Raw genomic sequence first — 26,712 nt, 5'->3', positions numbered from 1 at the left:
CACAAATCTACCAAATTCAGAATGTGTAAGTGGCTGTAATTCTGCAAATGCATTTTTTTTTTTTTTGCCATTTCTTGGGCTGCTCCCGCGGCATATGGAGGTTCCCAGGCTAGGGGTTGAATCGGAGCTGTAGCCACCAGCCTACACCAGAGCCACAGCAATGCGGGATCCGAGCCGCATCTGCGACCTACACCACAGCTCACGGCAACGCCAGATCGTTAACCCACTGCGCAAGGGCAGGGACCGAACCCGCACCCTCATGGTTCCTAGTTGGATTCGTTAACCGCTGCGCCACGATGGGAACTCCTGCAAGTGCATCTTTTGACTTGGGTAAGTTCGTGTCAGGGGGAAAAAATAAGATGTGGAATTCTAAAACTGCCAGGTTTAGCTAAGTTTCTCTGTGGAGGAAGGGACGATCCTATGGGTATTTTGGATGGAATTCTTTATAGGGTGGGACTGTCCCTGGCCCAAGGGATGTTACCACTTTGGACACTGGGCACTAAATGTACCCCCAGTCACGTGACAACCAAAACTATGCCCTAGCATCACCAACCACCATTTGGTGACAGCACTATTGTGGTTGAGAACCACCAAGAGGGTGTCATCAAGTTCTACATGATCAACTTTATGAGTAAAGGAGAAAAGATGGAAGAGTAGTTACAGTTTCAGTTGTATGGCTCCGATAATTATTACCACAATTTAGAGTCTCAATTCTCAGTATGAATGTGTTTCTTTAACTCTTCACTTTATAAATGTACATTTTTGTGAGTCAAGTCATTGGAAATACATCCACCACCAATAATCTGTCCTTTCAAAAACTGAGCCGAAAAAATGAATTAAAAGCTGCACAATTAACATGATTAGACATTCTGTACATGGATAATATGTATTTCTTTTTAAAATTAATAAGGCTAATAATATAGTCGAAAGTCTTTTAAATCATCTTCACAGACAGAGTGAGACCATTTTAAGATTCTGCTCATGACTCAGAATGCAGGAGTGTTCCAAACCCTAGAAAGACATTGATTTGGAAGAGAAAGTAAAACAGACCAGGCCATATGGTAATTATCTGGAGCCCAGTTCTAGGCAGAGAACATTTCAAGCTTTTCACTGAGGTTATCAAATCTGCTGTATCTGAAGGCTCTGCAGTTTCCTGATGGTAGGGTATTGAGCTCTGATCATCTCTGGAATATCAGTTAGGAAAATAGCAGCAGTTGAGAGATTAGAGAATTATTACTTGAAATGACAGTAAACCTTGGGCTTGGCTATTACCTTTCTCTTTTGGCCCTCTTTGGCTGCTTTCATGTTTTTAAGGCACCAAAACCTTAGGTATAATCATGGTAGATTTAATTATTATAAATTTTTATTTCATGTACTTTTAAAAAAAAATCCACCCCATGCATTTCGTATGTTCTACATTTATTGCTGGTTACTCTCAAATGAGAGCCAGGGCACACATTCTCACACAAGGCACACAGATCCCAAAATTAGCCCATAGAAATTCCATTAGCAGTGAGGCCTTTCCTGACCACACCTTAAAGTCCACAGCACAGCATGGGCCTCATCCTCCCTCCCCGCTGGTTTCCCCACGTGCCCTTATCCAGTGTTACTGTATGATGCATTTGGTCTGTTTATTGTCCATCTCCGCTCCGTAGCATGGAAGCTCCATGAGTGTAAAGATTTTCATCTAGCTGCTCCCTAGAATGGTAATGGGGACAGAGAAGGGGCTCAATGAGTACTGGTGGGATAGCTGACTTGACCTTGGCCTGAACAGATGAGATACAAGAGGCTTTGAACCATCTGGTCTTTGGTGCTCTTTCAGGTTGCATGGCTGCAGAGCCCCATGGCATGCTGAGAAGGCAAGAGCTGAAGGCCATCCCTTCTGCTTCACTCTGAGATCTTCTGTTTGAGTGGCTCAGCTTGAATCAGGCCAGACTCCTCTAGGTCTGAGCACCGACAGGATGCCTATTTATGTTTGCACCTGTTTGTCATCAGCACTCTATTGTGGTGTGTATGTATCTATGTTTGCATAGACACAAGAAAAATATCCAATTGGGTATGAGAGGAACCCATCTTCTAGGCAGAGTGTTTTTCTGGACCATGGGTGGTGGCAAGGCTGGCAAATACTTCAGACTAAGCAAACCTTGCCACTAGCATGGTCTTCACAGAATGACAGAATAGATCTACTTATATAGCTTCCATTCTAAAGATGTTCTCTTCATCTTTCCTGAGAGCTATTCACTTTAATTTTCACCCTATTCTACCCAACAAATAGCACTTGAAATTGATAGTTTAGTTTTCCAGGTTATGGAAACCACTTATTTCCCAGTGTATTTTCCCTGGCATAGTTAAGAGTAGCTAACACTAGCTGACTACTTACCATGGGCCTGGTACTGTGTTAAATGCTTAACATGTATCATTTCACTTAATCCTCACAAGAATCCTTTGAAGTAGGTACTATTATCATTCTCATGTTCAAGATGAGCAAAGGGACACAAAAGTTAAATAACTTGCTCAAGATTGCACGGCAATTGTGAATCATGCTCTGACTTCAGATCCTTCTCTTTATCACTATTCAATATAGACTGGTCTACATTTCACACCCAGAATATTTTATAAGTTATTTTTCTCCAAATAAAGCTGGCACGGTGTAGTGACCATTTTATGGTATTTTTTGCCCTTAACAGGGTTGGAAGCATGTCATGCTTCAAATTCTAAGAAGTTTTTATGATCAAATAAACTTGGAAATAGTATTAGATAATGTCAGTGATGATACTCTTTCTTAAATCTTCTGTAAAAAGAACCACCAAAAGTACTTTGGTTTAACAGTCAAATGAATGGCACTGCTTTCTAATTTAGGGTAGAAAAAAGTCTTTGTTCTTTTGCCTTTCTGTATATATATAACTACAAGTGTTTTATAGTTCTTTTTAAAAGTGTTTTATAGTTTAAACGAGCTCTGACAAATCTGTGATAACATTCTTAGAATATCTCTCTGGCTAGCTAGGTTTTCAGAGCAGCACCTACATTCACTTCTCTTTCACACTAGCGTGGCTGAGTCAGGGTTAAAAAAAAAGACACGCCTGGAAGGCCAGATCTAATATAAAAGGGACCCTTCATCCTGCACTTGTGCCTAAGTAAGGATAGCTTATCTAGGTTAGACTCGGCTGTAGCTGCTGGCCTACTCCACAGCCACAACAATGCCAGATCCGAGCTGAGTCTGTGACCTACACCACAGCTCATGGCAATGCCAGATCCTTAACCCACTGGGTGAGGCCAGGGATTGAATCTGCGTCCTCATGGATGCTAGTCAGATTCGTTTCTGCTGAGCCAGGATGGGAACTCCTATCTTTACATGTATTTAGAATCCAGGATTCTCATGCCCCTCTGGACAACAAACACACATACACACACCCTTCCTGCCCTGTATTAACACTCACACTGCCTGGAAGTATACCTTTAAGACCATATATTTCTCTTTGTATAAAGTATAAGCTAAGCCTTAGGTGAAGTTTGTCGTGAAGAAGCTTCTAGGGCGAGCGTTGGTATGAAAGCCTTCAACATCTGTTGTTTGTTTCAAATGAGAGTATTTCTCCTGTAAATGCACTTTTTGAGAACAACTCTTGAGTTTTACTTTCAGTAGCTGTGCTATTATGTATTAAAAATACACTTAGCACTTCGGTATTTCTAAAGAAGTATTTGCTATAACCGCCTTTCATTTCAGTATTTTTGTTGGGTTTTGTAGCCACAATCTTCTCTGACAGTGTGGTACATTGCCATTAAGAAAAAAAAAAAAAAAAAGTAGTGTCTTACAAGAAAACCCAAAGTCAAAGAAGAATTAGGAGTTGAGTCCTTGTTCAAAATCTACGTATTTTTTAAAAGCAACTGAAGATTGCTCAAATGAAATTAAGTCAAATGAAATCAAACACAAACTATATTCATTAAAAAAAAAGCCAGAAATGTCATTAGTTAAAAAACACGATATTGCATATAGAATCACAAATTTCTATAATCAGGCACCACATTTGCTGATTCATGAACTAGACCTTTTGGGTTTACTTCCCTTCCCCCCTTTTACTATAAGCAAAGACAAATCAAAAGTAAAATCGTAAAGAAATGACTGTCGTATAAATGTGATTGGCCTAAAAATGCAGTGCTTGGGTTTCTACCTCCTTACTGGTTTTTGTACAGACTGAGATAACAAGTTCCTTTTGTTTTCCCAAACATTTTCAATTGTATTACTTTGCTTTGCGCTTTCATTCACTATTATTATCCACGTCATTATCCTCATCACCATCCTCATCCTCATCATCGTCATCGTCATCGTCACCTTCTGACAAGTCAAAATCACTGAACCCCAGGGCCATGTTGACCTTCTTCCCCCTTCTCTTAGATGTGGTTTTGGAAGAATTCTGCTTGGCTTGCATGTTTATCTGCATCCCAGAATGCAGCACAGCTCCTGCTTTGTTCATTGAGAAGATATCCCCAAAGCCCATCAGCATCATGGCCTGCAGACTTTGGTTCATGCCATGGCCCTCCCCGTTACTCGTTGCTGTGATCTGACATGACATCTCTGCACTGTTTGACTCCTCTGTCTTAGATTCAAAGTAAGACTCCTCAGACATTCTTGCAGCAAGAGGCAAGAGAAGCTATCATGAGGGAAGAAAGGACAGAAGTAAAAAGAGAAATTAGGACCAATTTAAATCAAGGAAACAAGATACCACAAAATTAGTGGGTGCGGCACAGAAGGTAAGTGATTAGTGAAACAAACGAATGTAGGGAATTATGTGAGAATTTATTTAATGGCGGGTTTTGGCTCCAGCGTGGTTACCATAATTCAAAAATGACAGGGTAAATCACAACCAAAAGTTTGCAAAGCACCACAGCAAGCCGAATTTCAACTAGGAAGGCTGTTGTACGTTTTAAGCCCTCATTTTGCTTAAACAAGGTCATTTTTAGAATTTCTTTTAATTTTTTCAATTACATTTTCATATGAGAATGCTTAGTTAAATTAACTATTACATTGAAAAAGAAAATAATTAAAGATTAAATCTTGCTTAAAAAAAAAAAAAAATCAAGAAACCTTGTACCCAAGAAGCAAAGCACAAAACCAATCAGCAGTCATATGGTTCTAGGGAGATTCGGGTCATTAGCTACCTTTTTAGCTAGATTATCTGACTATAAACTAAAAATGAGTATAGAACTCACTTGCCGCCATTTACTATTTATTAAGCCAAATATGATAGAAGCTAGTTATTCAATTTAGGAAACAATACACTTGTGAACACATTCCAGATCATCTCTAACATTCAAGTTATAAACAAGTATGTAAATATATGTGAAAAAGGGGAAAAGAGACCTGTATTAATTTAGATTGTTACCTCTGTTTCTATTCTCTACACGTTTCCTTCTTTTAACAGTTTTAGTTGTTTTTCTTTTTCTTTTTTTCCTTTCTTTCTGGGAGTCTCCTTCTTATAGTGGATACACTTGTTTTCAATCATACATTATGATTTTAAACAGCCATCCATTGCCATAAATGTTGTTATCATACACGTTTCAGGGGTAAAACTGGCAGGATTTGAAAGTGTTACTGCCTCTTCTTTTGAGAAATAAGCAAATTAAGGTTAACGTTTTGATGCCATTTAAATAAGGGTAAATTTATGATAAACAGTGTACAAATAGTATGTTATTATATTGTCAGGGATGACCTTTACATTCTGTGTGTAAAAGTACTTTTTAGGGTCAATTTCCTAATTTTATTTATTTATTTATTTATTTACTTTGGTCTTTTTGCCTTTTTAGGGCCACCTGCGGCATACGGAGATTCCCAGGCTAGAGGTCCAATCAGAGCTGCAGCCACCAGCCTACACCACAGTCACAGCAATGTGGAATCCGAGCCGCATCTGCGACCTGCACCACAGCTCATGGCAACACCCAGATCCTTAACCCACTGAGCAAGGCCAGGGATCGAACCCACATCCTCATGGATCCTAGCTGGGTTCCTTAACCGCTGAGCCACAACGGGAACTCCTAATTAAAGTTGGAATTGAGTGTTTTTTTTGTTTTGTTTTGTTTTTTTCTTTTTGCTATTTCTTTGGGCCACTCCCACGGCATATGGAGGTTCCCAGGCTAGGGGTCGAATTGGAGCTGTAGCCCCCGGCCTACGCCAGAGCCACAGCAACGCTGGATCCGAGCCTTGTCTGCAACCTACACCACAGCTCACGGCAACGCCGGATCGTTAACCCACTGAGCAAGGGCAGGGACCGAACCCGCAACCTCATGGTTCTTAGTTGGATTCGTTAACTACTGCGCCACGACGGGAACTCCTTTTTTTTTTTTTTTTTTAACTATCTTAACTTTATTAGGAAAAGACCTTTGCAGTTATTAGTTCAATAAGAACCTCATATAAGTCAGCTAAAAAGCACCAGTAACATGGAAGAAAGAAATTGCTTTAGATCCTTTAACACCGGAAATAGGCTATTATTTTCCTTGCAGTCACATTTCCCAGCCTCTCAAATTGTTTTCCCTTGTTAGATATTCTCAGGGTCTCTTTGTTGCTTATCTATTTTATTATCTCATGGGTTCTTTTATTATTTCATGGGTTGTCATATTAAGATCTTAACAAATGCCTCTCAAATAAGCTTTTATTTTTTAAAAGAAATAAAATTTTACATCAAGCTATGGGGTTGAGCATTGTTCCTATTTCTGTATGGAGAATTCATGTTCCCAGATATCTTTAACTGCTGTTTTAATTTCAGGAAAGAAAACAGTGTCCTTCCTGGAACTAAATCCAATAAGATCATTTTTTATGAGGTTACTTAAATGTTAAGCTTTTATAATTAAGAGGAGGCTAAATCGAGAAAACGTCAACCCGGAGCCACTTCCTTTTAAAAAGGTTTATTTTATCCAGCTCTCAGAAACCTCATTTACAGTCAACTAGAAACTGATGTGAGGATAAAAGAAAACACCTACTTATAAGATACCTGAGCACAAAAGTTTTTTCCTTCAGAAATACTGGCTCTAAGCAGAAGAGATGTTAAAAGCAAGTACTGTAAAGAAAGAAAACAGCCTTCCTAAGAAAAAAAAAATCTCATTGAGATCGTGCTGCTTGCTGTCCATTGTTAAATGGTAGCCCTCAGAGCAGTTCCTTTACAGAAAGTTTTTTTGCAGTGAAAATGCAAGTATACAGCCTACTGTGCACTGAGTTTTCCATTATTTATTATACAACCGGGTTACTAATAGCAGTAATATGTGCAAGGCAGCCCATAATTTCTTAGCAAAACTAATGCCGGGAAACCAAAGAAAGGTTCTAAAGCATACTCTAATGGGTACTTTAAGGTTTTTTTCCTCACAATGCTACATTTAGAAAGAGGCAAGCCATGCAGTGCTTTATAGCTTAAGATTTCAGAGTACTTAAAAAACCCCACAAGTCTCAGACTTCAGAAGATGGCCATATATTCGCTGCTCATCAGCTCTGGGAGAAGCTATGTTCCCTTGCAGATCCTTAGGGTGTGCTTTCTGAGACTGCCTGCTGGTCCCAGCTCAACCAGAACAGGAAACTTTCCTTCACGTCTTTCTTGAGAGTCAACTTAAATTCACTAAATTGATAAGATGTGGTACCGTCTTAATGTCCCATGACAGTCCTATGCATAGCAATTCTGTTCTTACTTCGGGATTCCCTGGATAATTAAAGTCATTTCTGAAAAAGTTAAATCTGATAACATGATATTTAACCTCACCGTGTTTTCTTTTTTAGGATAAAGGGTTTCTTTTCCATAAAAATTGGAAAAGGAGACAAACTATTTTTATTCTTTAGACACTGGAACACTGGCAAATACTCTGCAATTGGGCACTGGCTAAGATTAAGACTTGCAAAAATAAGAAAGTTTAAAAAAAAATTTTTTTTTTTTTTTTTTAGGGTTGCACCTGTGGCATATGGAAGTTCCCAGGCTAGGGGATGAATTGAAGCTGCAGAGACCAGCCTACGCCACAGACAAAGCAACACGGGATCAGAGCCGCATCTGCGACCTACTCTACAGCTCTTGGCAACGCTAGATCCCTGACCCACTGAGTGCAGCCAGGGATGGAACCCGCATCCTCATGGATACTAGTTGGATTCGTTTCTGCTGTGCCACAATGGGAACTCTGGAAAGTTTTTTTGAAGATCACAAAGTGAAGGGCCTTTAAGTATTTTTTTTTTCTTTTTTGGTAAAATCACCATAGCAACTATGAAAGATGAATTTAAACTATATAACAAATTTACTTTTAATTTTATCATTGCTGTGATCCTTAAGTGCACAAATACTGCCCCTTAAAATCTCTGGGAAAACCAATGACAAATTTATACTTAATTCCTGAAATGATAAATCACTTAAAATAGGGAAGAATGTTGAAATTTGACTAGACTTTAATATATCAGGTCAATATATAAGCTCAAGATAAGTGTACAAATAGCAAAATCCTTAAAAAGAATTTTCATCTTACTCCAAATACAAGGCTTGGAAAAAACTGGAAGTCTGTCCTGAGAGAAGCCTTTTTCTAATCTTTTGTTGCCCATGATCATGACCCTAAATTGAGTACGGAAGACTAATTCTTGTCATTTTTAGGTCATTATGTCAGCTTTCTTTTAGAAGGAAAACTCGGTTAAGTTCTGACACTTCAATGACTTTCTTAGACAGCTAGCTGCCTCGGTGTAACATGTATTAATTTCTGATGCAGTCTGAAGAGTTAATCAGCTTTTAGGCACATGCTCTGGGGATCTAACAGATGGTGTGAAAGTACACTGAATTTTATTTTTGTAATTCTAATATACAAACACACTGAGAGAATAACAGTTCTCAGGGAAAGAGCCAGAAATAGGATAAGCTTTTCTTCTAAATCTCTGGTATTTAGTTAATTGAAAAGAGATCCGAGTGCTACTTGAGTATCAATGCAGGCCCTTTAATGTAAGGGCACAAGGCAGGAAGTGAGGAGGCGGCAGGGGAGGGCGTGCCATGCTGCCATGCTCAGCCAGTCTCCTAAGTGGGGGATCAGTGGGCCCTGCGGGGAACACTCACCGGGGTGTTGGACTGCTCCGTCAGCTTTTGCTCCCACATCTTCAGACGCCTTTCTCGTTCTTTGAGCTCCTGCTCTTTAAAGCTGAGGTCACGTTCTAGTTTCTTCAGCCTCTCAAGAGTTGCTTCGATTTCGCACCTGCACAAGGATAACGGGTTTAAGACTCTCAACTTTGCTTAAGAGGTGTTGCATGCTTAGGGGTCCATCAGAATGCTTAACCAAAGGGACAGGCTCAAACCTGTGCTTGGAAACCAAACACTAAACTAGCAGAGAAGAAGAGATCTTTCATATCCTTGAAAATCAACAGATAGTTTCTAGCTCGGAAATATAAACTGGCGATACTTTCACAGAGCAGCGAAGAGCCACTGGGTGGAGCCTGAGCCATGGAGTAGGTGTCTTGGTCTAGCCATTGAATAAATGCTTATGGTCCTCTGACTCTCTTATATTATCTCACCTTATTCTTATTACAGCCCCAAGAAACAGGTACTAATCTCATATAGAGAGATGGAAAAATGACACTCAGGTTAGATGCTCACTATCACACTTTTAGTAAATTCACACTGGCTTGTTCACTGGCAGAATAACTCAAGCAATCAACTGACTAAGCTGACCTGGCTTCCTCAGTTGTATGGGGGTGGGGGTTATCTCATGACAGGGCTTCACAACTTGCCTGATTCGAATAATCACCTGTGCAACTCGGATTTTTGTTTTGTTTTTGGCTGGGAATCAAATCCACTCCACAGCAGTGACCTAAACCACAGTGGTGACAACCTGGGATCCTTAACCCACTGTGCCATCGGGGAACTCCTAAAGTTCTTTTTAACTCTATTTTATTGTATTTATTTATTTTGCTTTTTAGGGCTGCACCTGCCGCATGTGGAGGTTCCCAGGGTAGGGGTCGAGTCGGAGCTGCAGCTGCAGGCCTATGCCACAGCCACAGCAATGCCAGATCTGAACTGTGTCTGGGACCTACACCACAGCTCACGGCAATGCTGCATCCTCGACCCACTGAGCCAGGCCAGGCATCGAACTTGCAACCTCATGGTTCCTAGTTGGATTCGTTTCCGCTGCGCCACGATGGGAACTCCATCTCTAATAGTTTTAAAAGTAAGTTAGTTCCTTCCTGAATCTCTATGGGCTGACCAACCACATCACTCGAATGGTTTGTTCAGTTAAAGAAACCTGTCCTTTACATAGACTGAATGGGTAAGATGGCTCAGAGCAAGTTTTTTTCTTTCAGGGCTGTCATCAGGTTTTAAGTCTAAATTTACGTTCTGAGAGTTGGAGGTTCTTTCCCTTGAGTTTCTGTGAGAAAAGCAACAGTCATGAGAGAAAGAGAGAGAGAAGCGGGGAGAGGAGGGGGAGAGGGAGCAGAGTGAGGGAGGCGGGAGGGCGGAGAAGGCACAGAGGGCTGGTGGATGCAGAAGAAGGCGGGGATGGGAGAGGAGCGGGCTGGAGATTAACTGCTGGGCCAACAGCTGCTTCCGGAGCCTGCAGGTCAGACGGTGCGATTCTGGCTGAGACCTTGACTACAGAAGGCAGCAGCCCCCGGATCTAAGTTAATGAATCTCTGCAGCCGAAGTCTGCCTTTTTATGTCCAGGGAAAAATCCCAATAAGTGGACAGCTTATCCCAATGCCTTTGTGGATGAGAAGTAAATAAATGAAAACCCAAAGGCTCTGGTGTTAATTGGCAAAACCCTACTCAGGGAACAGCTACTGAGGTGGATCTGGAATTAGGCCCTGTGTTTTACTTCCCTGACTGTCTGCAAAGAATCTCAGAGCAACGGAGGCAGGAATGTATGTGCAAAAGCATCTGCTATCAACCCTCTGTCCCATTGATTGGTGCCATTTGAAAATTATATAGTCACACTAGAGTCCCTAAAGAAAGGTACTAAGTCAGCAACCTTTCAGAATTATGACTATCATAAAATCCAAACTTGACCCCTGATATTTCTGACAAAAATATTATGCCCACCTGTACACAAGTTTGTTTTTATTTTTCAAATGGCGGATTGAGGGGGAAAGAAAAGCTCAGGGTGAAAAACCCTAAGTTAAACTTTTCTAACAGAAAGGAAAGAAGGAACGAGCCATCTTCAGTAAAGGGGAGGGTGAGAGGAGTTCCCGTCATGGCGCAGCGGAAACGAGTCCAACTAGGAACCAAGAGGTTGCGGGTTCAATTCCTGGCCTTGCTCAGTGGCTTAAGGATCCGGTGTTGCCGTGAGCTACGGTGTAGGTGGCAGATGTGGCTCGGATCTGGCGTGGCTGTGGCTGTGGCTGTGGTGCAGGCCGGCAGCTGTAGCTCCGATTAAACCACTAGCCTAGGCACCTCCATATGCCATGGGTGCGAACCTAAAAGGACAAAAAAGACAGAAAAAGGAAGGCGGGGGGAGGGTGAGAAAAGGAGGCGGCAGAGTCTGGCTGGCTCAGCAGGAGACAGCAGGGGCCTGGGCTGCTGCCTGGGGTGCTTTTGCCAATCCCGGTCCCAACTCTCCTGCCAGGGAGACTGAGCTCACTGATGTTCTTTTTGATCAAAGTAAATGGCCAACACATTCAATTTCATCTGTAACTTAAGCCAAGCACTCGTCTCAAGTTCCAGCTCTGAGAGCCCACTCTGATTTTGAGCCCTTCTGGAAAGGAGATCCACAGTTAAGTAAGCTGAGGGCTGTGACACAGAAAAACAAACACTGAGTAAAAACGATTCCCCCCACCCCCCGCCTCGCCCATGCCCAGGGATCCTGACAGCAGAGGTCCAGGTTCTATGCCCCAAACCCGGAGAGCAACAGAGACAGCTGCTCCCCTGGCTGTTCCTGCTGTTTTTCTTGATGCATTGTTTTGCACCAAATGAACTGGCTGCTGCACTTATATAACGTTCCTGTTCTAAAAATATAGTTTAAGTGTTTTAGCTGATGAAAATTATGTTTTTTCTCTTAAGCCAAATCCAACCAAGGTTGACTTCAACTCGTTTCAATTTTCCATATGTCAAAAACAGGCATGAACTATATTTCTCCTCTTTTATTCGATGGAAACTTACTCTGGAATAAAAGATCAATTCATAAGAACAGCTATATCACATTCAGTACATGAGAAACAGATCATATGTGTGTCAAACTCAGTGTTACACATTAAATGATCTGTGTTAAAACTCACATTGCAAAGATTAATTTTTTAAAAATTTGTGTTTTGTTTTTAAGGACATATGCCACAGTGAGAGTATTTTGATCACCGAGAAAGAACACAACCAACAGAGAGAGGCCTGGATGCTCTATCAAAGCGCCACAGGGCTTCCTCAGCGCAGGGACCACAGGTCTGCAGACAGTCGCCCGGGGCAATGAGAACTGACAACAGGACCAAGAGGACCATGCGTTTTCTATTCGCAACACTCGGGGCCACTATTGCTAGTAAGGCAATAGGAAGAGAAACAAGCTAAAGATGTGATAAGCCAGGAAAGGTCTGACGCTCAATTTTCCTTCCTATTATTTATTAGGTCAAAGAAAAGGACCAAGTTTATGGGATCTGTAATAACCTAGTTTTAAAAGGGGGTCTCAGAATAATCATGTAATTTTCTTTTTTTTTTCTTTGTCTTTGCTATTTCTTGGGCCGCTCCCGCGGCATATGGAGGTTCCCAGGCTAGGGGTCCAGTCGGAGATGTAGCCACCAGCCTACGCCAGAGCCACAGCAACGTGGGATCCGAGCCGTGGCTGCAACCTACACCACAACTCACGGCAACGCCGGATCCTTAACCCACTGAGCAAGGGTAAGGACCGAACCCGCAACCTCATGGTTCCTAGTCGGATTTGTTAACCACTGCGCCACGACGGGAACTCCTCATGTAATTTTCTAAGACTCGACGTTCCATCTGGTTTATGGGGAGAGGAAGCTCCGCCAGCAAACAAGCATCTGCCAGAAATGCCAGAGCAGGACTGGAGGCCAACTTCACTGAGACGCCAGCTTCCTACGCACACTTTGGACCCTAAACACCCGATTTCAGACACCAGATAAAAGTCGGGGGAAAAGAGGAGGACCGAATGTGTTGTCCTTTGAAATATCCAGATGGCCTGACAAATATTTACTTCTTTCTGGCACATGGCATGTTGAGTGGGATAGCCATACCTAAAACCATCAGGCCTTGTAATACTTCTCTTTGCTAGAAGGGAATCTGGTCACGTGAATGCTGCGTGCTAACGAGTAGACGGCATGACACTGGCCCAAGTCCAGGGACAGCTCCGAACAGCGAGTGTGCCAGCGCAGGCCTGAGGGATCAGGCCACCTGGGTTCCAGTCCTGGCTCTATCTTGGGCAGGTGGTCCAACCTGTCCACAGTCTTGGTTTCTGTACCTGAGGTCTAAGTCAGGGATGCGAGGTGGATTAAAAGAGATAATCCAAAGAAAGTACAAGAATCTGGGTAAGAATGTGATAAATGACAGCTGTGTAAGTTATTATTGCTGTCATTGATATCATAATAATTCCCTATGGTGGGTTTTTTGTTTTTTGGGTTTTGTGCTTTTTAGGACTGTACCTGGGGCACATGGAGGTTCCCAGGCTAGGGGTCTAATCAGAGCTGTAGCTACCAGCCTACAGCACAGCCACAGCAATGCGGGATCTGAGCTGGGTCTGCGACCTACAGCACAGCTCACAACACCTCGGGATCCTTAACCCACTGAGCGAGGCCAGGGACCAAACCCACATCCTTAGGGATACTAGTCAGGTTCATTAATGCTGTGCCACAAGGGGAACTCCCTATTCTCTATGTTTTTAATCAATTGCCAAGTTTAATTAAAATAGCTCTGCTCCTTCTCAAACTGTGCTTTAATGGTTCACATAAAGATATACATTTTCTCACCAGCGCCCAGGATTAACTAGTTCCTGAGAGAGAATCAATGAGGAAGCCCCGTAGGCAATTTTTGCCTTTTACTAAAATACCTTAACGTATGACCAATTTTATTTCCCTCATCTTTTCAGCTTGAAGCATTGAAAAAATTGTTTTGCAACTAATCCAGGTTTACTGTAGAAAATGAAGACATCCACACAGAAAACACTCTCCTATGATCTCACTACCCAACTGAACACTGACCTGGGTACTTTTCTCTAGGTATGCATACATTCACACATAAATAGGTGTCTATTTTACCAAAAAAACGGAATCAATCTAAACATACTGGACTGTAGCCCCCATTTTAAACTCATTTCCAATCTGTATTATCATGACGGGCTCCGTACTTTTCTGTGTTTGGAGGCATCATAATTTTTTTTTAAACCATAAAAACTACATAAAATGAAAATAAATCTTTTATTTTACTTGTTTTACAAGTCCAATGATGCTGTGATAAACAAATAAATGCCCATATACCCTTGCGCAACCTTCCCATTTATTTTCTTAGAAATAAAATGATAGTGATAGAGGTCTCTGATCTATATAGCCAAACTGTCCTCCAGAAAGGTGGTTTTTTCCCACCAGCAAAGTGTGAGAACACTTATGACACTGAATATTTTCATAATATAAATTTTTGCCAATCTTCTTTTTTTTTTAGGGCCGCACCTGTGGCGTGTGAAGGTTCCCAAGCTATGGATTCAGTCAGAGCTTTAGCTGCCGGCCTACACCACAGCCACAGCAACACCGGATCTGAGCTGGTTCTGTGACCTACACCACAGCTCACAGCAATGGCAGATCCTTAACCCACTGATGGAGGCCAGGGATCCAACCGGAGTCCTCATGGATGCTAGTTGGGTTTGCTAACTGCTGAGCCACGGCAGGAACTCCTAAGTTTTTGCCAATCTTGATGGTAAATTATGCTCTCTTTTATTTGATTGCTAAATGAGGCTGAATATTTTTCACATGTTTATTGGTCATTTGATTTTTCCTTTTCTAAAATGTCATTTCATGCCCTTTAGTATGATATTTTAGTTACAATGTTTTTCTTTTTTTTAAAGACAGAAGAGCTATCATGGTGGTTTTCTTTCTCTTTTTTTTTGTCTTTTTGCTATTTCTTGGGCCGCTCCTGAGGCATATGGAGATTCCCAGGCTAGGGGTCTAATCGGAGCCGTAGCCACCAGCCTACACCAGAGCCACAGCAACTCGGGATCTGAGCCGCGTCTGCAACCTGCACCACAGCTCACGGCAACGCCGGATCGTCAACCCACTGAACAAGGGCAGGGACCGAACCCGCAACCTCATGGTTCCTAGTCGGATTCGTTAACCACTGCGCCACGACAGGAACTCCTATCATGGTGGTTTTCAAAGTGTGATCTGGGAACTCATGAGAGCTTTTCAAAGGATTGGAAGGGATAAACCAGTTTTCAGAATAGCATTAAGACTTGATTTACCTTTTCCATTCTATCTCTTACAAGTGCACTTGTAAGACTTTCCTCGGGCTCCATGACATGTGACAGCGCCATAGGCTGAATGCAGAAGTAGGATTTACTATTGTTTTTAAATGAATCCATAAGTATATATTTAAATTTTTTCCTCAGTTCTAATTATGAATGTGGGATATACTAAGTCCTTTAAGCAAAAACCCTCTGGAGTCCTCAATCATTTTTCTGAGCATAATGAAGTCCTGAGACCAAACTCTGAGAACAGCTGATTTATCATCCAGGAGAAAAAGTTGTAACAGGACGGCATAGTTTTGGGAATTTACTTATGGTGGGTATGGCTTTTGGCCTTAGGGAGTTTCCACATTTTATGGAGAAAACTTAGCAACTTTCCCCCTATTTTCTGATTTCGTTGACATATTTTAAGACTCCCTATCTCATGAGTATTAACAGTACTATTAAAATCCTCCTAATCCTTTGGCTAACAGATGAAACAGCAGTTCCTCGGAAAATCCTTTTATTAAATCCTCAGACTAGATTAGATTTCATGGTTATATACTCTCAGATGCCCAGTACTCCTGTCACAATGCTCATCAACATAGTAATGAAAGAGTCACTTGTATACCTGTATTCAGTAATCTAATAGTGGACACTCCACATGCACTGGGACTGTTCTGCTCATCACCACAGCTCAATACCTAAGGGGCATCTTTCCCCAACAGAGGTGTAATTAATATCTAAATGAATGAATGTAAGAAGCACATTTGTCAAAGCAAACAACTCACATATTTATATTCTCCTGTGTAACACGCTGTGATGTCTTTTAATATTCTCACCACCATGGAATTTCCTTCCCCAAATATTTATTGAGCAACTGCTCTGTTCAGGACACACTGCAGATGACGAACCAAGGAGATGATGCGACCCTCTTACATTTCAGCCAGTGGGACACAGGTTAAACAACAAACTGAAGAATTACTTATTGATTCTGACTGCGGCAGAAGGAGATGTTCTCAGGGTACACAGAACAGAACCACATCTGGTCTAGGGTCAGAAAGCATCGCCTTGAAGGAGTGCCTTCTTCAGCTGCTATCTGAATGACACGTAGGAGCCAAGTTGGGTGTGGACATCAGGGCTGGTGTGCCGCTGAAAGGGGATGAAATTTAAACAGGAGAAACTGCATTTGCAAGGACTCTGAACGCGGGAGAAATATGCATCATTTTGACATTGAGGAACCAAAGTCAAAAATGAAGGGGTAGAATGATGCTCTGAAGATAAGGCTGCTGAGGCCAGAGCACAGAGGGTGTCGTGACTCTCAAGTATTTTGGCATTTGTCCTAGATTACCAGGAGCCCCTTACATGGATTTAAAAGGGGAGCAATCTGATTAGATTTGTGCTGATCTCTTACTGTAGGAAACAAATATTACTTACATGTTTTGTTGGGTTGATTATTCTACCCCAGGACAAATTATTACAGACTTGAACACAAAGTATTATTTTTGTGTCACTAAATAAAACTTCTTTTAACTCACTGGTCCTAGATTGAGATTTCCAAAGAATGAAACATAAAGAAGGTTACCGTCAAACATCAATTAAACAGAAAGCCCGAAGAAATGCATAATCGATTCCGTCATTGTAAGTGCCTGCAGTATTCCTTTGGCATCGGCAGGTGGCGTCAGGGGTCACGTTGCTGCCACAGCTCTCAGGAGCAGAGATGGGTTACTTAAATCTCTGCTGAGTCAGGGAGGAATAATGTCAGCTCCCAAACATGCTATTTATATTCATGCATCATGTGACCTGGCTTGAACGTCTCACCCCGGCCTTACTGCTTCCACTCACACAATACAATTCTCATTACCAAGTTTGTTTACACACAACAAAATTTAATAGGACTGACACCACCAAAAGTTTTCTTTGAAAAGTGTTTTTACAATTTCCCTACCTCTTCTACCAACAGATAGAGTGCTCTGCATGGTTCCAAGCAGACAGTATTTTTATTTCTTACTGGACAGAGGCCAAGGTTTCCTAACACGGAGTATATACAGAGACATGTCTGGTAACTGTCTTTTGTCTCAGAAGATACGGTTTCGATGTGCTTTCTAAATACTTAGACATATGATGAGGCAACAAGCTCAGAGGAAAATTCTTTGCTTACATATGAGACGGAGGGCTTTTCAGAGCTCCAAAAATAACATAAAACACACACACAAAAAGCCTCAATTTCAAAGGAATTAGGATTGTCATCAAGCTCTCAGGTTCGCTTCCTGGCTGAAGCTAGTCACGGTCCCTTAAAGCAAAAAAAATGTGACTCGGGTGTGAGGTCGCCTACCTCCACTCTGCCTTGTTGTGCAGGAATGAGTTACACTGGTCAGGAAGGTTCGTGTCATTCGACATGGACTCCAGAATCGAAATGATCTGCTTGAAAGATGGCCGTTTCTAAAGAAGAAAAAAGAATGACTTGTTGAGACTTAAGAAAGTGGTTCTTTAAGAGGAAATTCACAGGCATAGTAATAAACTCAAATCATCATAACAAAATAAAATATGATATAATGTCCTGATTTCATTACTTTACAACAGTCAGACTGCTCAGGTCTAGGGAACTATGTTTCTTATTTTCAATCAGTTATTCATAATAGACTCAGATATCATTTTTCTATCTTGTGGCCTGAGGTTGGAATGATTATAGTATTTTTTTTTCAGGTAAGGAAAGTACTCATTAATTCTCTCTTTTGGGTGTGTTTAAGGATTCCTAAAAGGAAAAAGTGAGGTCTTAAAAAAAAAAAAACTATCTATGTGATAAAGCAGGTAGATTAAAAGTTAATGGTAGAGTCTGAGTGACAGGTATACATACCAGTGTTCACGGCAAATTCTTTTAACTTTTCTGTATGTTTGAAAATTTTTAAAATAAAACGTTGGGGAGTTCCCGTCGTGGCGCAGTGGTTAATGAATCCGACTAGGAACCATGAGGTTGCAGGTTCGGTCCCTGCCCTTGCTCAGTGGGTTAACGATCCGTCGTTGCCGTGAGCTGTGGTGTAGGTCACAGACGCGGCTCGGATCCCGAGTTGCTGTGGCTCTGGTGTAGGCAGGTGGCTACAGCTCCGATTCAACCCCTAGCCTGGGAACCTCCATATGCCGCAGGAGCGGCCCAAGAAATAGCAAAAAGACAAAAAAAAAAAAATTAAAAAAATAAAACAAAATAAGTAAAACGTTGGGGAAGACCTACTTATCAGTCTATTGGAACTAATACAATTTCTTAAACCAGTGGCTCAGAGAAAAATCTCCCAATTTTATTTTTATTTTTGTCTTTTTGCCTTTTCTAGGGCTGCTCCCATGGCATATGGAGGTTCCCAGGCTAGGGGTCTAATCAGAGCCATAGCCGCCAGCCTATGCCACAGCCACAGCCACGCCAGATCTGAGCTGCATCTGCGACCTACACCACAGCTCATGGCAACGCGGGATCCTTAACCCACTGAGCAAGGCGAGGGATCGAACCCGAAACCTCATGGTTCCTAATCGGATTCGTTAACCACTGAGCCAGGACGGGAACTCCAAAAAATCTCCCAATTTTAAAGCCATCCTAACATCACTGTTTCAACATCTATTTATTCCACATTACAACTAGCTTTGGGAGTTCCCATCGTGGCTCAGTGGTAATGAGCCCGATCAGGATCCACGAGGATGTGTGTAGGATCCCTGGCCTTGCTCAATGGGTTAAGGGATCGGCCTTGCCATGAGCTGTGGTGTAGGTCACAGACAGGGCTCAGATCTGGTGTTGCTGTGGCTGCAGCTCCAATTTGACCCCTAGCCTGGGAATTTCCATATGCTGCACATGTAGGCCTAAAAAGATGAACAAACAAACAAAAAAAAGCAAAAAAAAAAAAAAACAAAAAACAAAACCCAACCAAACAAAAAAACCAACTAGCTTTGGTGCTAGGAAGCTCTCTGGTTCTGTTCACTAGAAACTGAAAAAGCAGTGTTTAGGTGTCACTTCTTTAGCTATCAGAAACTACACTAGTCTCTCTCTTTAGACTCTAGCCAAGGTTGAGACAAAAGGTTAAAACAAAAACTGAGGAAGATAATAAAACGATGATGCGCATTCTCTCTTCATCACGCCTCATAATTATACCATTTCTGAACAAATTAGAGTTGCAGCAATTAAAACATGCATTTTAATTTAGGAGCACAAAAACAAGAAGGAAGAATGTTGAGGTGGCTTGCTCTCAGGACTTGAGTGCTTCCTACATTAAGAAGGGCAATTTCTCTTAGGAATATAATACTGGGATATTTATTCTGAGTTCTGCCATTACTGTAGTCTTTCATGGGCGTGTGTGTACATGCAGGTGGGTGTGTTTTAAAAAGAGGGCAGAAGTAGCTAAATGTCACTGGTGTGCATAAAGCCTTCTAAGAAGCAAAGGGGAAGATGCTTTCAGTAAGAAACCTGAAAAAAATTGTTTGTCTTTTTCTTTTGACTTGTTACCATTTTAAATTTCTCCCACCACGTGTCAGGTTCCAAAAGGAAAAATGTTTTGTGTGCCCAGGGACTGATTATATAATACATATAGGATTTTCATTTTCATGGAAAAGCAGCAGGAGGAGGTAATAAATTTTAAAGAAAAATATTTTTCCCTGCACTTAATCATTCTTGAGATAAGGTGAAACTTTTTTGTAATTGGATGGTAAGTATCCCTGGAACAATCTTATTTTTACAGTTAGATATGCTCCCAGAGGGAAATTATCAATGTGAACATTTAGAAATTAACAACCACGTAGAATTTTGTGTTAATGATATTTTATGAGTATTCCAATTCCAGGACACACACACACACACACACACACACACACATTTTTTTTGTCCTTTTAGGGCCGCACCTGTGGTATATGCAAGTTCCCAGCCTAGGGGTGGAATCAGAACTGAAGCTGCTGGCCTATGCCTCATCCACAGCAAAACCAGATCCAAACCGCCTCTGTGACATGCACCACAGCTCTTGGCAATGCCAGATCCTCAACCCATTGAGCAAGGACAGGGACTGAACCCTCGTCCTCATGGATCCTAAATGGGTTTGTTACCGCTGAGCCACAATGGGAACTCCAGGATATAATATTTCATCTGGAATCTTCTTCTGAAGGGCTTTAAGTTTCTGCTATGTATTACGTAGGATTTGCTTACTTACAAAGGCACAACTATGACCATTTATTAAGCGTTTGCATACATTATTTGTTACCTTTATTTTATAGATAAGGAAAATCAGTCTCAATATTCAGTATATGGCATTGCCCAGTATCACATAGGAAGCAAGTTACAGAACCAGGGGTGATGCTTTTAAACTCTTCAAAATGTTTTACCACATGAGGATAAGATATTATTACTTCCTATCAAACTCATGGCTTTAACTATTATTTTTTTCTTCTTTTAAAAATGTCATTTTGGGGAGTTCCTGTTGTGGCTTAGCGGTAATGAACCTGACTAGTATCCATGAAGATGCAGGTTTGATCCCTGACCTCACTCAGTGGGTTAAGGATCCGACATTGCCCCAAGCTATGGTGTAGGTCACAGACTGGCTCAGATCTGGTGTGGCTGTGGCTGTGGTGTAGATCGGCAGCTGTAGCTCTGATTCAACCCCTAGCCTGGGAACCTCCATATACCTCGGGAGCGGCCCTAAACAAAACAAAACAAAACAAAAAAGTCATTTTGGAACTTGAACCAATACCCACCCTTACTTCCCTCTTTTATTCAATAAAACATTTTGAGCACCTGGTGGAGGCCACTAGAATGACCCCCCACCCCCACCAAAGCTGCTGTTAGCAGCTTTGTCATATACATGTCTCCCTCCTTATTGCAAAAGAGGCTATTTCCATAAGTAAGCCGAACATTTAATCTCTGTGTTAATACTCTAGAAATCCAAGGACTGAGAAAAAGAAAGAAAATGTAATTTAACCAACTACTGTTCTATCTGTGGGCACAGGACTGGTGCCAACTGCTGGCTGACCTACAATGTCCTTCTAGCCAGAGAACTACAATGTGCCTCTCAGGAAACAAACCTGGCTACTTTAGTCAACAACAAATTGTGCATCTACTTACTAAATTTATATAAGGTAGTATAAGGAAACAGAAAAATGAGTTCTATTCCCCCATGGAGCCTATAACCCACTTAGAGAAAAAAAAAGATCCTTAAAAAAAAATGCAACAGCACAAGATGAGGCTGTAGCTCAGACTGTGATTTAGGAAAAGGAATACCTGGTATGGTTGACAGTAAACAGAACATCCAGGGAAGGCTTGATGATGAAGTAATCAGGGGAGAAAAGAAAAACAGGGCAAAGAATATGTTCAGGGGATAAAGAAGGTGGGGAAAGGTGTGTCTAGAGGAGATAGGAATGAAATTGGAAATCTGAGCTGGATGTACAATCAGATCAACCAAAGAGGACATGTATTCGTTGCAGCAGAATAAAATGCCATGAATTTAGGAAATAAAAACCAATCTCAAAACTTTCTTCATACTGCACCTGGCTAGAACACAACATTCCTCTGGCCCTAAAGAAGGGCCAGCTTACTACATGTTAAATAAAGACACAGCAACTTTGTGGCATCAATTCTGGACCTAATGTCCTTTTTGTGTAGGTGTTTACACTATCATTTAATTAATATACCATAAAGGCAGATTCTTCAAATTTTAGTTAATGTTGTACAGACTTTCTGATGAAGAAATTCAAAACCTGCTTGGCATACTGAAATATAATGACAATTACAGAGAGCTAGTTGCATTCCGCAAGTTCAGTGTCAATAATTTTGGGTGAAATTTCTATTTAAGTACCAGAGAGAAAAATACTACTAAAATTACAAAATATGCCACAACGGACATGTAACTGGTAGAGAATGAAAAGGATAGTATTTTAACAGTATAAAATAAATGTTCTAGGAGTTCCCGTCATGGCTCAGTGGTTAACGAATCTGACTATGAACCATGAGGTTGCAGGTTCAATCCCTGGCCTCGCTCAGTGGGTTAAGGATCCGGTGTTGCTGCGGCTGTGGTGTAGGCTGGCAGCAACAGCTCTGATTAGATCCCTAGCCTGGGAACCTCCGGCCCTCAAAAGACAAAAGACAAAAAAAAAAAAAAAGTTCTAGAGAAAGCTTGCAAATAGTACATAGTCACTTACAGTTTCGAATGGATTAGTTTCAAAGTGCATTTTTCTTTCTTTATTTTCTTTTCTTTTTTTTTTGTCTTTTTGCCTTTTCTAGGGCTGCTCCCACAGCATATGGAGGTTCCCAGGCTAGGGGTCCAATCTGAGCTGTAGCCACTGGCCTACACCACAGCCACAGCAACACTGGATCCGAGCCGCATCTGTAACCTACACCACAGCTCATGGCAACGCCAGATCCTTAACCCACTGAGCAAGGCCAGGGATGGAACCTGCAACCTCATGGTTCCTAGTCAGATTCATTAACCACTGCGTCACAATGGGAACTCTGCATTTTTCTTAATGCTTAAAAATTCCCATATTCTGGGAGTTCCCTCATGGCTCAGCAGGTTAAAGATCTGGTGGTGTCACTGCTGTGGTGCAGGTTTGATCTCTGGCCCAGGAACTCCTGCGTGCTGTGGGCGTGGTCACAAAAAATATTCCCATATTCTGAAAAATCACACACTAAACTACAGCCTAAACAGGGGCAGAGCAGACCATTCAAAACCTATCAACTTTGTCATAAAAAAAAACTAATAAAAGCAATAAAAATCCTAAGTAAAAATACTAACAGTTTAAAAAATGTTAGAATCTTTAATTAAAGAACCATACTAAGTAAATACAGGACTTTTTTTTTTTTTAAAGTGTGAAGGTAGTTTGATGAATTGAAGTGAAAGCACGGATTGAAGCTGCTGGTTCATCAGGGCAAAGGTGAGAGGCACCAGCTGGGAAGAACCAACCACAAAGTCTTCTAAGACAAAGCACCAGCCACCCCAGCCCACAGGAAGCCTGTGGAGTGGAGAAGCCTCACGGATCCGTGTCTCTTGCTGCCTGCTGGGCTTGGGGTCCAGCTGTTCTCACTTGGTGGTGTGGACAATGTGCCAGGGAACACTAGGTACGATTCAGCATGAAGTCTGTGTGACGGCAGCACAATTCCCATACTCACCAATTGTTTGTGAGTGCCTCCCACCAGGCAAACCACAGATTCCTTTATCCGTGGATTCAACCTACCGAAGTTCAAGCAGGTTGTAGAATCTGTGAAAGTGGAACCTGCAGCTGGGGAGGCACCACATGTCTGAACTACGCCTTAGGGGACCTGAGCATCCGTGAATTCTACTGGGATCCTGGAACCAATGCCCTGCAGATTCTGAGGGACAGCTGTATGTCTTCATCATTCATTCTTCTTGGGGTCATAGAGGGTTTAAATTAAGGAAGGAATTCCATGCTGAAGTCTTTGTTTTTAGACCCCTATTTAAAAGGTCAGTTTGTAATATACCTATTTCCATGAAAAACCGGGCAAATTTGAACCATAAAATCTTAGTTCCTTTCTTGAGTGTATTTCTCTTATTCTCTTATATTTAATCTATGATGATCTTCATTTTTTACTTTTTATTACCTCAAATTCCAAATACACACAAAAGTAGAGAGAGAACAATATAATGACCCTCCACATACCCGCCATGGCCCATCTTATTTAATCTATACCATCACCCATTTCACTTCATTTTGAAGCAAATCCAACACTTGCCTATCATTTTATCTATAAACATTTTCGTATGTATGTGAGAGTCTTTTAAACTGATCTTTGCAGGGAAAGGAAATGGACCATTCATGCTTGAATGTGATAACCAGATGAAAGCCTTAATTTTGGAATTTCTCCAACTCTATTGTGATAGCTTAAAAAACATCCCTGAAACTCCACAGGGAGTGCATATCAAGATTCTCTGTGAGTCCTACTTTCGCCTGGTCTTCGGTTAGAAAGACTGACATGAGGCCCTGGGCTTGACCACTACCCCATATTGCCTTGTGAACCAAAGACCAGGCAAAAGCAGGACTTGTAGAGACTCCTGATATGCACTCCCTGTGGAGTTTCAGGGATGTTTTTTAAGGTTCTCATTCAGCTCCACCACTTATGAGCTGTGTGGCTTTGAGCTCACTCCTCAACTTCTGTGTGCCCTGGTTCTTCATGTATAAAATGAGGATGGGTGTTCCCTGGTGGCCTCACAGTTAAGGATTTGGTGGTGTCACTGCCATGGCTCAGGTTTCATTCCTGGCCTGGGAACTTCCACATGCCGTGGATGTGGCCATAAATAAATAAATAAAATGAGGATAATCATAGGTCACAGAGATATCCCGAGGAATAAATGAGTTAATACACATAAAGTTCTTGGAACAGTGCCTGACATTCAATAAGCACTGTATGTTAGCATTTTTATAACATGAAGGTGCAAGAGTTATTACTAAAGATTAAAAAGAAGGGAACACAATTCTTTTTTATTGACTCAAGAATGTCAGAGTGCTGTAAGAAAGAGCCAATGATGAATTCCTAGGGATAAAGCAAGTACACGTCAAGAGAAAGTCTTCACAATCAGTCTGGGGCTCAGAGGAGCCGCAGCTGAGCTTTGCTGTGTAATGAATTTGACTACCCCGAGTTTTAAAACTCAAAGCCAATCAAACAAGTGAAATTTCAGAGCAACAAAATAGTTGTTTACCTTGGGATCAGCTTCCCAACACTGATGTAACAGTTCAGCAAAACTCCTGGGGCAACTGCTTGGAATGGTTAATCTCTAGAAGAGGGAAAGTAAAAAACAAAACAAAACAAAACACAAGGGTTGACTCATTAAAGGAAGGGAATACTAATTGAAAGGTATAAAAGAGTTAATTTGGTAGCATAAACAAGACATTACATTTAAAGCTTCTGGTGGTTAATGTGTGACTGGGGAGAATTCATGTCTAGATTCACAGTATCTCATCTCTAAAGACACTCATTGTTTTCCTCCAAAGAGGAATCACAGTGGATGAAGAAATCACGTTCAGTACAACCAATGCAACGAAATACAGAATCAAGTCTAAGAGAAACTGCAGTGGGAGAGGGGCACGTTGGAACTTAAACACTAAATCAAAAACCACAGATCTATCACTGTATTTTTATAGGCAACTATGAACTATGCAAACAGGCCAAGTAACTAGGAAATCAGTTCAGCTTTGGCAATAGGTGTACAATTTCTGAAAACATCTTGAGCTCAGATGATCACAGAGATAATTTTCAACAAGTGTGCATTTTGTCATGAGCATACAAGACATTCTGAATGGATGACTCATTATGGCTTCGTTTTGGCCAAACCCATAAACTCCAAGGACTTGATAGAACAAAGATCATCATGTGAGGATCAGTCCTGTTCTAACATTCTGCAGCAATGCTTCTCAATGAACAGGTAATCTCCCCAGAGGCAGTTTACAAATCTACAGAGGCATTTTTGTCCTAAAGACTGGAGGGCTGCATGTGGAGCAGGTCAAGAACACCGGCCATCTTTCAACATATGGTAAGGTTCTAACTAAGAGTCGTCTGCCTTCTACCAAACTTCAAATGCCTCATGTGCATCATGTAAGTAAAAACAAGCAAACAATGAAGTTTATAATTTTCTGAGCCCAGTCTCTTATTTATAGAGTATTTTTCAAATATTTCAAAAGTACACTGAACTTTCAATGGAATACAACTACCAAATAAAAATTGATTTTTGCATTATTCATAACCTTGCCAAAATTTGGACAAGTGTCACCTACAGTACATTGTTCATAGTACTGGATCATTAATATAACCCATCTCTGCTCTGCATCCGGAGCTGCTGAATTCTATTTATCCATAGGTACAAGCATCTAAAACTATGTCATTACCACCTCTATTGTTGTCATGCCTGAGCATTTACATATGGCAATGCATATTTATTTCCTCCTGATATTACATTCAGGGCATTATGTTTACTTAAAATTCAATTGTGTAGGTAGGTTGTGCTACCTCTGAGTTTCATTTCAGGGAAGAAGTGGGACCATTAACACAACAGTTATACAGATATCACTGGGTGTGACAGAGCTGAGAACCTCTGTAGTAAGATTTTTTTCTACAGTATTGTCTGCCAAGAAGGTTTGCAAATAAACTTAAAACTGAATTTAGCTGGACTGGGGCGGGGGGTGGGGGGAAGCTACGTGTAAAACTAGAAAAACAGTCGCCTTGGCAAGAAAACAGACAATTTATATTTGGAATTAAAATCAAAATAAACCAACATTTTAAAAAAAAGTAAAGGGAAAAACAAAAAACTCTCTCCTAGTTAGAGGTTACTACATTCAGCATTTTTAAACTTCTGGTCTTATGGTTTCATAGAATAGAGAAAGATGTAGGAA

At 41.2% G+C, this 26,712-nt stretch overlaps 1 protein-coding gene across 4 annotated transcripts in view; it reads right to left on the bottom strand.

Annotated features, from left to right (window-relative positions):
- MAP3K20 (mitogen-activated protein kinase kinase kinase 20) overlaps positions 1–26,712 on the bottom strand; it is a 204,979-nt gene that overhangs the window by 45,732 nt on the left and 132,535 nt on the right. For 2 of the 4 annotated variants that reach the window (XM_047772902.1, XM_047772901.1), the window contains exons 9-12: positions 25,026–25,100; positions 17,690–17,796; positions 9,054–9,189; positions 1,403–4,646 (exon numbers count right to left, since the gene is read on the bottom strand). In XM_047772902.1, coding sequence (XP_047628858.1) covers positions 4,254–4,646; positions 9,054–9,189; positions 17,690–17,796; positions 25,026–25,100 — 711 coding nt within the window. In that variant the 3' untranslated portion in view covers positions 1,403–4,253. Of the gene's footprint in view, positions 1–1,402; positions 4,647–9,053; positions 9,190–17,689; positions 17,797–25,025; positions 25,101–26,712 lie in introns of those variants that run through there. The other 2 variants (XM_047772900.1, XM_047772899.1) reach the window with 1 other exon arrangement.

This window comes from Phacochoerus africanus, chromosome 3, assembly GCF_016906955.1.
Source record: "Phacochoerus africanus isolate WHEZ1 chromosome 3, ROS_Pafr_v1, whole genome shotgun sequence".
Taxonomy (NCBI): Eukaryota; Metazoa; Chordata; class Mammalia; order Artiodactyla; family Suidae; genus Phacochoerus; species Phacochoerus africanus.
Note: the sequence above shows the minus strand (reverse complement) of the source record. Positions and strands in the feature narration are given on the sequence as shown.